General features: G+C 46.7%; 1 protein-coding gene across 4 annotated transcripts; it reads right to left on the bottom strand.

Moving 5' to 3' along the window:
* Positions 1–654: 654 nt before the first annotated feature.
* Positions 655–16324, bottom strand: PABPC4 (poly(A) binding protein, cytoplasmic 4 (inducible form)). 4 transcript variants are annotated; one of them, XM_011955259.1, is made up of 16 exons: positions 16159–16324; positions 12817–13010; positions 11645–11760; positions 10279–10418; positions 10011–10105; positions 9219–9356; positions 8167–8262; positions 5245–5517; positions 4823–4910; positions 4559–4678; positions 3981–4067; positions 3759–3886; positions 2151–2244; positions 1902–2032; positions 1514–1616; positions 655–966 (listed from the first exon to the last, which is right to left on the bottom strand). In XM_011955259.1, exons 1-15 carry the CDS (start codon positions 16322–16324, stop codon positions 1527–1529), a joined length of 1956 nt encoding a protein of 651 aa, XP_011810649.1. In that variant the 3' UTR covers positions 655–966; positions 1514–1526. The 4 variants fall into 4 exon arrangements, with proteins under 4 accessions (XP_011810649.1, XP_011810650.1, XP_011810651.1 ...); XM_011955260.1 differs by having other exon boundaries at positions 1557–1616; XM_011955261.1 differs by having other exon boundaries at positions 4607–4678.

The following is a 16324-nucleotide window of genomic DNA, read 5'->3' as shown; positions in this document are numbered from 1 at the left end:
CTGCCTGGATGGGGCACTAAGCAAGCATCAAGCAAGCTCCAGGAGGGAAAGCAAGCAAGGCTGGAGCCGCAGGGAAAGCAGGCTGCAAAGGGATGTGATCTTGGCCTTTAGGATGTCACTATTGTCACTTTGAGCATCAAAGAAACCACAAGCACTGAGGACTTCAGCACCATTTGCTGTAGTCACAGACCTCCCAAACATTTTCCCCCTGCTAGGAGAACCTTGGTTGCAGAATTTGGGCAACTGGATCCGCTGACTCAAATGCAGCATAAACTGACTGCAGGAGATAAGGGGGGACAGGACAAACCCCACCCAACAGAGTTCAGGAATGGAAAGATAGGGCTCAACTAACCAGCTGGTATCTGCAGATCTCACCAACCCCACTCTGCCCCAAATTTTCCTGGGCCCAACCCACGGTCTGCTCTGACCACATCAGATCTCTGGTTCCCTGTAAGTTAAGTGGGGCCAATACAACAATCATAACAGAACGCTGTGGGGCAGGATCATATTTAACAGTTCTGTATATCTTGCTAACCTTTGTCAGCTTCAAGTCAAGAAAGAATAAACTATCACTGGAACCAATTCACATCCTAAAGTTACTTCCAGTGAAAACTGGAATTCTTAGAGTAAAACTGTGGTCAGAGACAGAGGCAGTTTTATGGAGTTTTTTTCTTTATTGAGAAACGTAAGACTTGGGTACATCAAATAAAACCAGTTTCTGGGGGAAAAAATCAAAACCCACAATAGAAAAAAAAAAAAAAAGTTAACACTGTCTGGGCCACAGCAGAACCCAGAGAACGTATTCGTATAATTGAAAAATTCTAGGTGCTTCATAATTGACCTTTTGATACAAAATGACCTATTAAATTTGCAATTTGTAATCGTTGGTGTTGAGGTCCATAGGACAAGCTAGAAGTCTTCAAACCTTGAGCTGAATTCCGTAAGGGGTTATTTGGCTTTTGAATCCTGTAAAGAAAAGCACCAACACAAATAAATGCATAATCAAATAATTTAGATTCATTAACATCTAGTGGATAAAGGAAGGTATTCTAGAAGAGAAATTTCTCAACCTCAGCACTATTGACACTTTGGGCATTCTGTTGGTTCTGTCCTCCTGTGTACTGTACGATGTTTAGCAGCATCTCTGGTCTTTACCACTAGACGACAAGGCTCCTGAGGCCCTTGACAAGAGGGTCATGACTATGCCAAGTCAACCCTCCCAACACACCAGCTCACCAGCTCTGGTTCTTACCACATGCTTTTTCCTTAGCTCATTTTACTCTCTTCTTTCCCTATCTGGAGACACCTACCACCACCAGTATTAGTTAACCTTTATTCACTCAAGCCCCTGCAGACAAAGTCCACAGTCCTTATAAGAAGTCACCTGCAACATGCTCCATGTAACTAACTACTTATTGTATTCCCAGAGCTAAGCAGTGAGCATATATACAACCTCAGGTCAAACCACGAAGACAATGCTCGTGGGAACAAAAATGAAAAGAGCCACACATACGGTTTTTCCTTGTCTAAGAGGTAGCAGCAGCAACAGCGCCCACCTTCTGGGCAGCTTCTTTCTTGGCATGATGAGCCTGTAGAACTGCTACAGCTTCATCTACCTGCAAGAAATCTTCAGGTGGTCAGTGAATCTAGGAGAGCTACTCCACCCCTCCCTAGTGCCCAGACCTAGTGATGGACCAAAGCTAACCGTACAGATGATCCCTAGGCTTCTGGTGCTAACTACTTTCCCAAATACCCACAGCAGCCTCCAGTCACAGTCAAGGCATGACGAGAAGGGTCCTGGGGGCAGCAGACCCCACTCTCTGCTGCACCTGGGTGTCCAAGTTTGCCCCCAATCTTCCCACGCTGAGAGCTAAAGCTGCAGTGTCTGCGACCCAGCTCACCTTGGAGCGGAGAGACTCGGGGGACTCTAACATGTGCAGCAGCTCAGAGTTGTCAATCTCCAGCAGCATTCCCGTGATCTTCCCAGCCAAGTTTGAATGCATTGTTTGGATGAGTGGGAACAAGCGTTCTCCTATGGGGAGGGTAGTTAATAAAAAACCAAATCAAATCCCAGTAAACAATGGACACTGGTGTCCTAGTTGGCACCAGGCTCTGGGCCCTCTTCTTCTGCAAGGAAGTGGGTCACTCACCCAGCATCTGCTTCTGTTCCTGGGGGGGTGCTGCAGCCAGCATGGAGGCAGTCAGTGGCTCCTGCCCCTGCACATGGACCGCAGGCTGGGGTGCCTGGGAACCAGGAGAGGCAGTGGGTTAGCACCAAGGAAAGGACAACACTTGATGATGGTTGAGCGCCTGTTCAGTATCTGAACATCTGACTATGTGAAAGAGGAGAGGAGGTGGCTGTCCTTGCTCTAAAGGAACTAATTTCAGTCCTTGAAGGATTGAGGGATATGGTGAGGAACAGAGTGGTATGGACATAAACACGACCAATTACAATGAAAATGGAATGCTATCAGAAAGCGAAGTGAAAGGTAAATAATAAAACAAACCTATAGCGCGAGGCAAGCATTTTCTGACATTTCCTTAATGCACCCACAGTTACTCAAGAATGAAAAGCTTTGTTATAAATAAGGGTAAAACGAACACTTGTATATAAGCTTTTCCTGAAAATTACTGTTTTCCTTTAGGGTAAATCTCAGTGCAGACTGGATCAAAGGGTATAAATATCAACACATTTATAATTATATTCCACATCACCGTAACTGTACCAAATGTTCTTGTATCAAATGCTAAAAACTGTCAACATGCAATGTCAATGCTAGTCAAAGCCTTGCAGAGAAAAGGTATTTTACATAGCATCAAGTTCTAAGAAATCCCCAACTCAGAGAGTATGAGACAGCACAGTTAAAGAGTAATCTACTGGCCGGGCACGGTGGCTCAAGCCTGTAATCCCAGCACTTTGGGAGGCCGAGACGGGTGGATCACGAGGTCAGGAGATCGAGGCCATCCTGGCTAACACGGTGAAACCCCGTCTCTACTGAAAAATACAAAAAACTAGCCAGGCGAGGTGGCGGGCACCTGTGGTCCCAGCTACTCGGGAGGCTGAGGCAGAAGAATGGTGTAAACCCGGGAGGCGGAGCTTGCAGTGAGCTGAGATCTGGCCACTGCACTCCAGCCTGGGCAACAGAGCGAGACTCCTTCTCAAAAAAAAAAAAAAAAAGAGTAATCTACTAAGCAGCTTATGGGCCTGAAGGCTTAGGGTGACACCTCCATGGCAAATTGCTATTAAGCTCTGAAATAAACTAGTTGCATATAGAGCACAGGTCTAGAGACTGCAAGTTACAGTTTAGAAAATCTAAGCTCTAGGTTCAACCCCTTCCCCTCCTACAAACACTTTACATCTTTGAAGCTGAACATCCGATCTGTAAGTTCAAGTTATTTCCTGCCTTAATGTACCAATCATCTTGCAGAGCAGCCAAGGATCCAATAGGTCACTGGATGTGGAAGTGACCTGGAGGCTCAAAGAGCTGAGTGAGCACATTATTCCGTACAAAGAGAGCAGGAAGCACTGGCTGCCCCCTGTGAGGCATTTCTGAGTGAACTGGCATAAGGCAGAGCACTTTTAAGCCCCTTCTCTCCCACTAGTGAGCCCCTAAAGGGCAGGGACAGTGAATCAGAACATAGCGTCATAACACAGAGCAGGCATTTAATACCTGTTGGAAGGAATCAAAGCAAAGCTTTTTTTACATCAAGTGGAAATGGGGGAAATCCTTTTAAGCATTCTGTCTGGTGGACCTCACCTGCAGAGGCTGTATGGCAGGATGAGGGCTGCGGACACTGGAGGCGTATTTGTAGGGGGCAACAGCCCGAGGAGGAGCAGCGGCAACAGCAGCGCGTGGCGCTAAGTTCTGCACAGCTGTGGGAACGCCTTAGGGAAAGAACAAATACAATTAAAGCCCATCAGTCTGGGCAAAGACCCGTCAAATCCCATCTTTCCCCCTTCTGTGTGCATCCAATACCACCTCCAGACTGGCAGCTGTCAGTCAGCCCTTGCTGGGCGGCACCAGCCCCACCAAAGTCCATAGCCAAGCGGTCCGGGCACTCAGACCCTACAACAGACCAGCAAATGCACATCAGTGTTGGCAGATGTCCAACTGGCCACGTCCCACGGAAGGAGAAATTTCAAAGCACGTTTACGCAACACATTGCACAGGGGGCCACTACTACTTTCGAGGATGAGCCAAAGGATAACATACAACTCTTTCCACATCTTGGAATACAGGACATATTCTGTACGAGCTGTTTCCTCGTATTCCTCACCCCACCCAAAAGAACAGGCTGCCTCTGTAGTCATCCAGCTAGCAAACTTCTACAACTAACTTTTTCACGAGTCACCGATGAGCAAAGAATGTTAAAAGCAACTGACACACCTAGAACTCATATTTCTCTACTCCTGAAGTGGCCACCTAAGCACACAGCTAAGATTACAGAACCAGGACTCAATAAATTTGAGCCCAACAAACTGACCAACCCAGGGCAGAGCCTAGTCATCCTGACTCCCTCCTCCCCGGGCCACACTTCTAAAGGCCAGTTTGCTCACCGACTCTCTGAGTGGTAGTAGGGAGGCCACGAGAGGCCGGAGCATTACCAGTTGGAGCCAGATGGCGAAGAGTTGGACGAGGCCCAGACTGGCGTATAGCACTTGGCATTCCTTGGAAGCCTGGTGAAGAGAAAAATTGCACATCACTGAGAAGTGATGTGGACCAGAACCTAGGCTATGCCTCAAAACGGGGAAGCAGAATAGGCAGGGGAGACCAGGATAGGTGTATCCTAGGCCGTCAAATCACTGTTCCCCACCACCTACCTTGAGGTCTCCCACCTTGCTGCCAGCGTGGATTAGGCCTCATCTGCGCTAACTGGTTAGGTGTATAATATGGAGGCCTTCCCTGAGCCTGTAAGACAGAAGAATACCCAAACACCCTCTTAAGGACTGAACCCACCCTAGAGAAGTATCTCATCTCATCTCACTAACGAGGACCTAAGCTAATTATTTAAATGTTCTTTCTATTCAAAAGCTAAGGGGTCAGCTAATGGGGACTGTTTTACTCTACCACTGCCACTGTGTGTGTGTGTGTGTGTGACCATGGGTAAGTCCTTCATTTTTACTTGAAGGTTCCATATTCTGACATTCTAGAACTCTAATAACGAAAGATCCCTCTCCCCAACCACTGCAGAATACTGCCAGCAGGCAGGTTCCCAAGAGCTGTGACCAAACAGCACACCCACCTGTGGGACTGCTGGCACGAAGTAGCCACCCGCCGCAGGCTGGAACTGATTTAAGATGGCATTGGCAGGAAGTGCTCTCATTCCAGCCACTCGTTGCATATACTGGTTGGTCAGATGAGCCTTTCTCTCTTCCTTCCTCTGGGCCAGGGCAACATATAGTGGCTTGGAGCCCACAATGCGTCCATTCATCTCAGTGACTGCTTTGGTTGCCTCTTCAGGAGATGAGAAGCAGACGAAGCCAAACCCTTTGCTTCTTCCATCCTCCAGCATTACCTACAAAATGAGACCAGCTACTTAAAAAATAAGGTGTCCCTGGCTGGGTGTGGTGGCTCGTACCTGTAATCCCAGCACTGTGGAAGGCAGAGGTGGGAGGGCTGCTTGAGCTCAGGAGGTTGAGATCAGCTTGAGCAATGTAGTGAGATCTCATCTCAAAAAAACAAAGGTCCAGGTGCAGTGGCTCATGCCTGTAATCCCAGCACTTTGGGAGGCCGAGGTGGGTGGATCACAAAGTCAGGAGTTCAAGACCAGGCTGAACAACATGGTGAAACCCCGTCTCTACTAAAAATACAAAAATTAGCCGGGCATGGTGGCACACACTTGTAATCCCAGCTACCCAGGAGGCTGAGGCAGGAGAACTGCTTGAACCCGGGAGGCAGAGGTTGCAGTGAGCCGAGATCACGCCACTGCACTCCAGTCTGGGCGACAGAGTGAGACTCCATCTCAAAAACAAAACAAAAAACCCAACCAAACCAAAAAAAAAAAAAACCAAAACAAACCCACAAATAAGAAAAAAAAGATGTCCCTGGGTGGGAAGGGAACTATTCAGAAGAACCAGAAGCCTGGGTTATGCTGCAGTCTAGGTCAGGGATTCAAAACTAGCATAGGATTTACCCCAGACCAACTAAGTCACAACCTCTAAGGTATCTAGGCATTTTCTTTAAGTCCCCAGGTGATGCTAAAGTTCCGAAACACTATGATATGGCTAATGGTAAAACCAGGAACTCAAAGATGTTTCCTGATACCTGGTGGATAGCTACCCCTGGGTAACCACAAAACATCTCGAGGGTAGTGTTGAGCAATTTATTTTCCAATCTCATCCGCTCCAAGACCTCGGTGGACAAAACTCTAACATGCTCTTAGCAACATCAGGATAACACTTTAGGAATACCACATGTGGACAGGAGTCATAAAATGTTCAGGTAATCAATGACTACCACCATTAATTCAACGAGATGGCCAGCTTAGAGACAGGTGCCTAGATCCTAGTCTTACTTGCCCTCCTGAGGCTCAATTTCCATGAAATACCCCAAACAGCTGCAAAACCACAGGTCTACTGGTTCAGGCAGTCTTTTTCCACAGTAAGTTCATCATTCACAAATTGCATTTTTCCTTATTTGAAAAGGTTATTCACTGTCTTCTCTGGTGTGACTGTCATTGCTTTATGTCTTAGTTAATGGCCCAGAGAGCCTCCTGAAGTGGAGAACAGGGAAGTAAAGATGTGCATCACTCCATAACTCTCTGCCAATTAGGTAGGCCAGTAGGTATGTGAAAAAAAATGCCACACCATCATCTTGAAAATGGTGACAATTCACGGTATGGCTCTTTTGCTCTCTTAACAAATTGCAACTTGACTACTAGGCAGATAAGCAAGGAGAGAAGATCATTCCTTACACTGATGGGGCCCAGTCAAGGGGGTCATAGCAAAAAGGAAAGGGTAAGAACTGGGCAAACCCACTCCCTACTACAACTAATAACATTGCTTTCCACATTCCCAGGTTGGGAGCAAATTCCACTAAGAGCCAGGGCAGGGCCACTATGCCTGTACAACAGCCCACATGGCTTCCCTTCTCATCAACTAAAGGATTTTGTGGCATCTGGTACACCTCTGTTTAGCAAGACCGGAGTCTGCATCAGGCCATAACCCAAAATGTTCAGATACCACCAGTTTCCATCCTGCTCCCAAAGTGCTAAGGACAAGCAGTACACCATCATCCCCATGTAGTCAGCAATCTCTTGTTCAAGGACTAAAATTCCTTATCTTTAAAATGAAGTTCCAGCCGGGCGCGGTGGCTCAAGCCTGTAATCCCAGCACTTTGGGAGGCCGAGACGGGCGGATCACGAGGTCAGGAGATCGAGACCATCCTGGCTAACACGGTGAAACCCCGTCTCTACTAAAAAATACAAAAACTAGCCAGGCGTGGTGGCCGGCGCCTGTAGTCCCAGCTACTCGGGAGGCTGAGGCAGGAGAATGGCGTAAAACCCAGGAGGCGGAGCTTGCAGTGAGCTGAGATCCGGCCACTGCACTCCAGCCCGGGCGACAAGAGCGAGACTCCGTCTCAAAAAATAAATAAATAAATAAAATAAAATGAAGTTCCTACTTATCCTGCTAACTTAGTTGACATGATTATCAAAGAAAATCAAGCAAATGATGCACACTACGAAACATGGAAAAACCTTCTGCTCCCCTTTCCTCTCTAAGACTAGGGTAGAAGTTCCCAAGCCCACTTCCAAAATCTTCAAAATACCTTCATTCTCAAGGAGAAAATGTGGCAGAGCTGTAGAGACAGGTCCCAAGACAAATGGAAAACAACCTGCCTGGATTTCCTCTGCTCATTCTGTAGCACCATCTGTCCCCACACCGGCACGAGGCAGCAAGGAATGGGAAAGATTCAGGTGCTCTGGGTTGGCTGGGAGGGGCTGGGCCAAATTCCTCTCCAGACTCCAGTGCTTGGGAAACAGCGTAATGTTAACCTAACGAAATGCCATTCTCCAAAATGTATCCACAAGTTTTGCTGGAAAAACATAGTAGCTACTTTCAGAAATGAACATAATTTAAATGCTATTCCTTCAATGGAACAAATGCCAATAAACCTATAATGGAATAGTACTGCTTTCAATCTCCAAATCTCAGTATTATAATACCTTAGCACTGGTAATTGATCCAAAAGGAGAAAATTCTTTCCTTAATTTCTCATCATCAATAGTGTCATCCAAGTTCTTAATGTAGAGATTCACCCCCTGAAGGAAAAAGATCACTGTTAATTGCATTTCTATACCACAAATATTCCCTAAGAAAGTGGTTCCCAAAGAGTAGCTCCCAGACCAGGAGCACCAGCATCTTTGGGAACTTGCTAGAAATGAAATTCTCGGCTGGGCACAGTGGCTCATGCCTATAATCTCAGCACTTTGGGGAGGCTGAGGTGGGTCAATCACGGAGTCAGGAGATCAAGACCATCCTTGCTAAAAGGGTGAAACCCTGTTCTCTACTAAAAATACAAAAATTAGCCAGATGTGGTGGTGGGCGCCTGTAGTCCCAGCTACTCAGGAGGCTGAGGCAGGAGAATGGAGCGAACTTGGGAGGCGGAGCTTGCAGGGAGCGGAGATCACGCCACTGCACTCCAGCCTGGGCAACAGAGCGAGACTCCATCTCAAGAGAAGGAATAAAAAAGGAAAAGAGAAATTATCAGGCCAGACCCCAAACCCAGTGAATCAGAAAAACTCTGGGGCTGGAGCCCAGCTATCTGTTTTAACAAGCTCTGCTGGTGATTCTGATGCAAGCTCAAAGTTGTGAAACTACTGCCCTGAAACTGACAAGGATCATCAGTGCAGTCACCTTTTGTCACCTCTCCCCACAGCTGCTCTGGTGACCACTCACCCTGCCCAGCAGGGGTCTTCTTGAAGCCATGCCAAACAAAGGAGGCTCATTTAAGTAAAAGGAATCTACATGGCTAGTAACAGGCTGAGGCTTCCAGAATAGAGAGCTTCTTGATGAATAAACTCATTTCTCTTGTTTCTGGTTCTAAAATAATCAGTCATACATGTAGTAGGTATATATCCTTTTAAACCTGATCTTCTTGGGGGAAATGGGAAGAACAGACTCCAAGTCCCCAAAAAGAAAGCCTGCTAAACATAAGGGTGTTCTGCAAATATTTCACAGCAAATCCCATTGCTAGGCTGGGCCAAGATCACCTTACCTGATATCGACTAATTCTCTCCTGTTTCAGCTGCTCAAATTTCCGTTTTAACTCTGCCTGCCGTTCTACTTTCTTTTGTGCACGGCCTACAAATATGATTTTACCACTTATTTCTTTTCCATTCATCTCTTCCACAGCCTAGAGAAGAAAAATGTCTTTAAAATAAAGTTGCAGTGATGGGGTCTTATTCCGGAGGTCTAAGTCCCAACAAGTATTCTTTCTACTATAGGACTAAAAACTAAATTCATTCCACCTCTGAAGTCTGTCACACAAATCCAAACTTTCTCATCTATAAAATGAGGTTAATATTTAAATAGGTTATTGATCCAGATAATATAGAAATAGCACAGGTGTATAAACACAAGTGTGCTGACATGAGCCCAGGGCGATATAATCTTCTGGCTGCCAGTAAATTCTGCAGGTGCTTTTGTGGGTATTTTAAGTGATAAATGTTGAGGGTCTGGCACAATGCTTTGCCCACAAGTAGCTGCTGTGCTGTTATGAAATCAGCACTCACTGGGCTTTAGTTCTCTCACCTTTGCAGGGGAACAAACATCTGTCCTATTCTTTCAACAACTGACAGCTGAGGTGACAGGTATGTGCCAAGTGCTTTGTGAACACCTACATGATGTTAACATGTGGAACCCAGGAAGATGATCCCAGAGTATAGTAATGGTACATCTACTACTAGATACTCAGACCATCCCAGCTCTAGCTAGGTGCTAGGAAGACTCTGCCCATACTCTGGGGCCACCTCCCGCAAGTTTTTCCCAACCTTTGTGGTACACTCACCTTATTGGCATCCTCGTGTTTTTCGTAACTCACAAAGCCAAAGCCTTTGGATTTCCCACTGGGATCTCTCATCACCTTGACACTTAGGGTCTTACCTATTACCAAAGGACAGAACTATTAGTAACACCATCTCGAGCACAGCTCAAGGAGAGAAGGCTTCCCTCTGGAAACTCACTTGAGGCAAATCTCTGGAGCAGCGCCCTCATCTCTTAAGAAAGAAGAGATGGGTCTGGTGGACTGTGAAAGGGGACAAGGACCCTCAACTTACCAAACTGACTGAATAGCTCTTTCAGACTCTCATCATCCACCTCTTCCCCAAAGTTTTTTATATAAACATTGGTGAATTCCTTGGCTTTGGCTCCCAGCTCAGCTTCCCGCTCTTTGCGAGACTTGAATCTGCCCACAAATCTAAAAAGAAATCATGAAAAAAGTAATCACCCAGAGGAATAAAACATGATGTCCAGGGACCCAGAGGAATACAAGTTAAAGGCTGACAGGAGAAGTTAAAACATGAGATCCCCATCCACCACCGAGGAGGCTCAGAGATACCCAAGTCCCCAGCAGAAAAAGAAAAAGGCAGGACTATCCTGTAAGGACCAGCCCCAGGGCTCCTGGCTTAGACCAGGGCTACTCCTACCACATCACACTGCCTTCATGAAGAAACCTGATGGCCATGTTTTTAAAACGTTCATTTCTGTGCAACTATGTAAGTGCATAGAAAAGGTCTGGAAGGATACAAACCAAACTGTTAACAGTGGTTAATCCTAGGTATGAGATTGTTGGAGCGAAGGGGCACCCTTTCCTTTTTAAATTTATTTTGGTACTCTTATACTCAGAAGAAAATGTATCCATACACTGACATTTTTATATTTCTTTTTAGTGATACCTGTGCATCAATCAACCACTGGACACACAGACATTATAAACATAACCCATCCTCTGGTATGCTGAATGACACAAAGGACAAAAATTATTTTGGCTTGTAATAGCCAAGACTTATTGTCTCTTCTTCTCCCCACATGGCTTTGCTAAGTTCCCCCTCTGCATTCTACAGTAACAACCACACCAAAGCAACAGGTCTGTTACGAAGTTTTTCTGCAAAAGGATGGGATTTTTCATTGTCACCAAGTATTACTGTGGAGCCAGCCTTGCTTTAGGTCACTGAATCATAAGTCAGAAAACGGAGAACCGCGGGGACAATTTGGCATCAACCACTAGCGAGGGACCCATGGACAGACCTGAGTCACAGGAAAGCCAAGGTCACACTGCTAGTATATAGCTCCTGGTCAGTCCAGGGCCCTCTCCACTCTGCCGCTGGCCAAGACCCCGACTCAGAGTGAGCTCAGAGCTGCCTTCCAGCCAGCCCCAGTTGTTGATGCTCACAAAACCCACAGACAGATGCCTTTAAGGGAGAGGCGGCAGGCAGGCCATGGCTTGGGCAGGAAGCCCACCTCGGCGAGTCAAAAGGGCTGCCACGGCTCAGGCAGGGAGACTCACCAGCCCTGGAGTGGAGAGGTAGGAGCAGGCCACACTTGGGCCGAGAACCAGTAGCCGCCTTGTGTGTGCCAGTTAATACCGAGGTGGGGCCACGGCTGGCTCATGCGATGGTTGTTGCTCCGGACTGGGACACTCACACTTTGCGGTCATTGAGGAGCATGCCATTCATCTTCTCGATGGCCTTGTCGGCAGCCTCTTGGGTCTCGAAGTGGACAAATGCATAACCCTTAGAGCCGTTCTCATCACACACCACCTGTCAAAGACAAGGTGGACCACTTTAGCACCACTGGCCAGCTCCTGAGACATGAGAACCTCAGGGTATCTTGTGCCTGAGAGGCTTTAGCCCATCCATGGCCAAAGGTGGCCAAGTACACCAGTACAATTTTTCTCAAACCTAGCACAGCACCAGGTACCTAGTAAGTGTTCCATTTACAAAGGTAGCCACTACTAGGCTGCTTCTATTCCAAATGTTTTATTTTTATAAAAAACAAAACAAAACAAAGAAAACACTTAAAATCGGGTGCTGTGGCTCATGCCTGTAATTCCAATGCTTTGGGAGGTCAAAGCAGGAGGATCATTGGAGCCAGGAGCTAGAGACCAGCCTACGCAATGGAGAGAGACCCTGTCTCCACAAAACATAAAAAAATTAACTGAATGTGGTAGTACATGCCTGTAGTCCCAGCTACTTGGGAGGCTGAGGTGGGAGAATGGCTTGTGCCCAGGAGGTCGAAGCTACAATGAGCTGTTACTACACCATTGCACTCCACCCTGGGTGACAGACAGAGCAAGACCCTGTCTCTTTAAAGCACAACAACAACACATTTTAAGAGATCTGGGTGCAAACCACAGTGCTGCAGAAGACAAAACATTTTCCAAGGCCACAACAGATTTTCAGTGCAGTATGGTGTTAAACACCTACACCACCACTGTTTAAGTTTTAAAGTGCTCAGCATAAAACAGATACATAGAAGGAACAGAGTGAATTCATGCTTCTAACGTGATTAAGTTTCCTGAAGACCAGAGATACTTCTCTGGTCCTCTCCTTTCCCCCATCCCAAAAGAAAAACCTGGGGCTTTCCAAAAGCAAAGAACAGGAAAGATTATTTCAGGCTGAGGAAAGAACAAGGGTATGAAAACGTGTGCTGGTTACACTGGGTGTGGCCCTGAGATTACCCATGGGAACTTCTAGAATTCCATGTCCAGCATTTTGAAAATTCCTGTATCCTGATGCCAAGGTAGTTTTCCATTTGGTATTTATCTTGTTTTTGAGAATCAATTATTCTGCTAAAATCATTTAATCAATGTTTACCTTGCAGGACAGAATGTTTCCAAAAGCAGAAAAAGTATCATAAAGTGCCTTGTTATCTATAGATTTGTCCAGGTTCTTGATGAAGACATTTCCCACACCAGATTTTCTCAAAGAGGGATCCCTCTGAGACCACATGATGCGGATTGGCTTTCCCTTAATCACATCAAAGTTCATGGTGTCCAAAGCCCGCTCAGCTGTAAGAGAGAAACACATTTCAATAAGGCGAGAAAACGTCAGCTCCCACAGGCCAACATCCTAAGAACAGATTACTCCAGGACTTTTCAAGGTAATCACTCTTGATAAAAGGCAATAAAAGGGCATCAGATTCCTCCAGCCTGCACTGTTAGTAAGGGTAGAATAAGTTCCAGCTAATGACTCTACTTCATGACAGAAGTCTAAACGCCCTTCTGGGTCTGTGCCCTTGTTGGATAAAGGGGCCATAAGTAAAGATAATCTAAATGGCCTTAATGACACCAAGATCCAATGATAATGCCTCACATTTGACTAAGCTTTACCATTTGGAAGAGACTTTGCAGACTACCACCCACCATGACTCAGGTGGGACAGCTGAAATTATACATTTTACAAAATGAACAGACTTATGTTTAGGGTGACTAAGCTGTGCAGCTAGCTAGTGATTAGGAAACTAATACTAGATTATCTGATTTATTTTTCAGTGAGGTATTGCATCAAAGTTATCAAGTCATTTAGTCTGCAATCCATCTACGGAGACAAGCGACTAAACCTATGAGCAAATGATCTGGGGGAAAAAAAAAAGGTGCTATCTCTGAATTCAGAATTCAGTCCAATTTCTTTTATTTTCAGTTTCTGAGAACAGAAATTTATTTAAACAAAAAAGCATCAATCACCAAAATGCATACAACTGATCACACATGGAAAAGTTCTCTGTACTATCACAACAAGGATTAAACCACCATACCTTCTGCCTAAGCAGACAGCACGCGGATGGTAGGCCCTGCACCTACCTTTTGAAGCCTTAATTGAAGTTCTGTAGAATTCTAGGACTTCAGCTACCCTGGGTGCCCAACCAACTTCCCCATCCAGCGCCTTGGAAAGCTTCTGTAGCTTCCCAACTAAGTCCATATGTGCACCAGAGACAATTTAAAGAACCAAAAGCTGGGCCACGCACAGTGGCTCACTCCTGTAATCCCAGCACTTTGGGAGACTGAAACAGGTGGATCACCTGAGGTCAGGAGTTCGAGATCAGCCTGACCAACATGGTGAAACCCCATCTCTACTAAAAATACAAAATTGGCTGGGTGTGTGGTGGGCGCCTGTAATCCCAGCTACTCAGGAGGCTGAGGCAGGAAAATTGTTTAAACCCGGGAGTCAGAGGTTGCAGTGAGCTGAGATCGCGCCATTGCACTCCAGCCTGGGCAACAAGAGCGAAAACAAACAACAACAAAAAGAACCAGAAGCTAAAATATACCACCACCTGCCAGCCAAAACACTTCTCATCACTAATCGCAACAAGGATGCCCAGATCTGGTGGCCACTTTTCCTTAAGGCTGTGACCGCATCTCCTATCGGTGACATCACCCAGAACGTCCTCCATGAGGGGATTTAGACAGGGTCAGAGCAGTGGAATCTGCTCCTTGCCTCAAGGCAACATCTCACTTAAGGGGGGGACAAAATTCCCCAACTCTGACGCTCCACAAGGTACTGTTTCTTTAACCAGGAGAATTTATTTTCACTCATTATTTCCAACAAACTTCCCCACCCCCTTCAGAAGGTGGGCTCATCTGTATGGGGGGCAGTTGGGAAAAGGGGAGATGACAAGGCAGATCCAAGTCAGGAACAGTCCAGGAAAGGAGGAGCTTGCTTGTGATGGCTATCAAGAGATAGATAGCTGGGATCGCAAACTATTTCATTAATTAGCAGTAAAGGAGCCCATTTCAACACAGCTCCTCGTCTATTTCCAGACAGCACTGCACAAGGCAAGCCGGCTTAGTCTGACAAATCTGGCTGCACTTATTTATAGCAGGGAGAAGTCCTGCAGAAGTATGTGTTGGCAGAAACACTGACCAATGGCTTCTGCTATCTCTAAGTGATGTGACTTTTGTTCAAAAGTCAAGAAGGCAGACAACATCTAATGTAGTACATTATCCCCTAAAAAGACCACATTCAGCTACCTTCTTTGCGCTCCTATGGCCATAGACAGAACTCAGCTTGGAGCATACTGGATTGACGGTAGCAATACCTAGTCCCTCTTAACATGTCCAATTCTCTGGTCTCAGCTGCAACCTGGGCAAGTAGTAATTCTGGGCCTCAGACAGAAAACAAAGTGGGGACCTCAAAACTAGCGACCTGGAGATCCTTTGCCATAGAATGGCTTGTTTCTCCCAGTAATGATCTCTGCAGTTGTTCCCTTCTAATCTGGAGTCACGTGCAGCCTCTGATCAGATTTCCTTTGGCCTCACTCCTGCCAAGGCTGCAACATACCTCTCTCCATGCTAAGGCCATAATCTGAGGTGGCAGAGCACTGTGCTGGGAGTCCCAACTTGGTTTCCAACTTTTTGCATTCCTTTTCCTTCTCAGGAGTCCCATTTTCTTCAGATTAGATGAAGTAAAGGGGCTCTGACGAGTGCAAACCACTGTTACAGCTGAGGTGACAAATGCCACCAGATTTTCAAGTGACACTTCCCCAAACTACCTCCACAACACTCTCTACAGCACAGAGCCTGGATACCATTTGTCCAGCGCAAAGCACTTCTCCACTCCAGTGGCAAACACACAGACCAAGGAGCTGGCCTGGCACACGCAGCTCCTGTGGCACTAACCTAAATCTCTGCTAGTTTAACGCACAGAAACCTTCCCCCCTGCTTCCTGCCTGCCCTGACCCATCCTTTATCAGCACAATATCAGGTAGTCAAGGTTAGTAAAGGTGGCAGGGCAGGCAGGAGCTCTACAATGTAGAACTTTTGCGGGGAATTGTGTTTCAAACGTCCCGCCTTTTTGGCCAGCCTGTGAAGGGCACAAGCAAGGGTCTGTAACAGCCCAGCCCCACTGACAAGAACCACACACAGTGGAATGCCAGTGGCTTCACTCTAATCCTGTTTTACAGTTTCCTTGGTTTCCAACCTCACTACCAGCAACACCAGTAAGTAGCCCAAGGTCACCCAGTTAGCAAGTGGTAGAAACAAGATTGAAACTCGAGTCATCTGATGCCAGGTCCGCGTTCTCAATCTCTGCACCCTGCTCCAAGCTTCGGTGGCAACATGCTGTCGTGATGCTGCCCGCCTTGGCAGGAGGGCCCTGCCAGAAGACGACTCCCGGGGTCCGCCGGGCTCCCACGCACGTGTGGGCACAGCTTCTACTCACCGTCGGCCGGCTGCTGGAAGTTGACGTAGGCATAGCCCAGGGAGCGGCGGGTGATCATATCGCGGCAGACCCGGATGGACAGCACAGGCCCCGCGGGGCTGAACTTTTCGTACAGCATGGCCTCGGTGACGTCCGAGTGCAGGTCGCCCACGTACAGGGAGGCCAT

Source organism: Colobus angolensis, unplaced genomic scaffold, assembly GCF_000951035.1.
Source record: "Colobus angolensis palliatus isolate OR3802 unplaced genomic scaffold, Cang.pa_1.0 Scaffold4, whole genome shotgun sequence".
NCBI lineage: Eukaryota > Metazoa > Chordata > Mammalia > Primates > Cercopithecidae > Colobus > Colobus angolensis.
The sequence above is the reverse complement of the archived record's forward strand: the minus strand, read 5'-3'. Positions and strand labels throughout refer to the sequence as shown.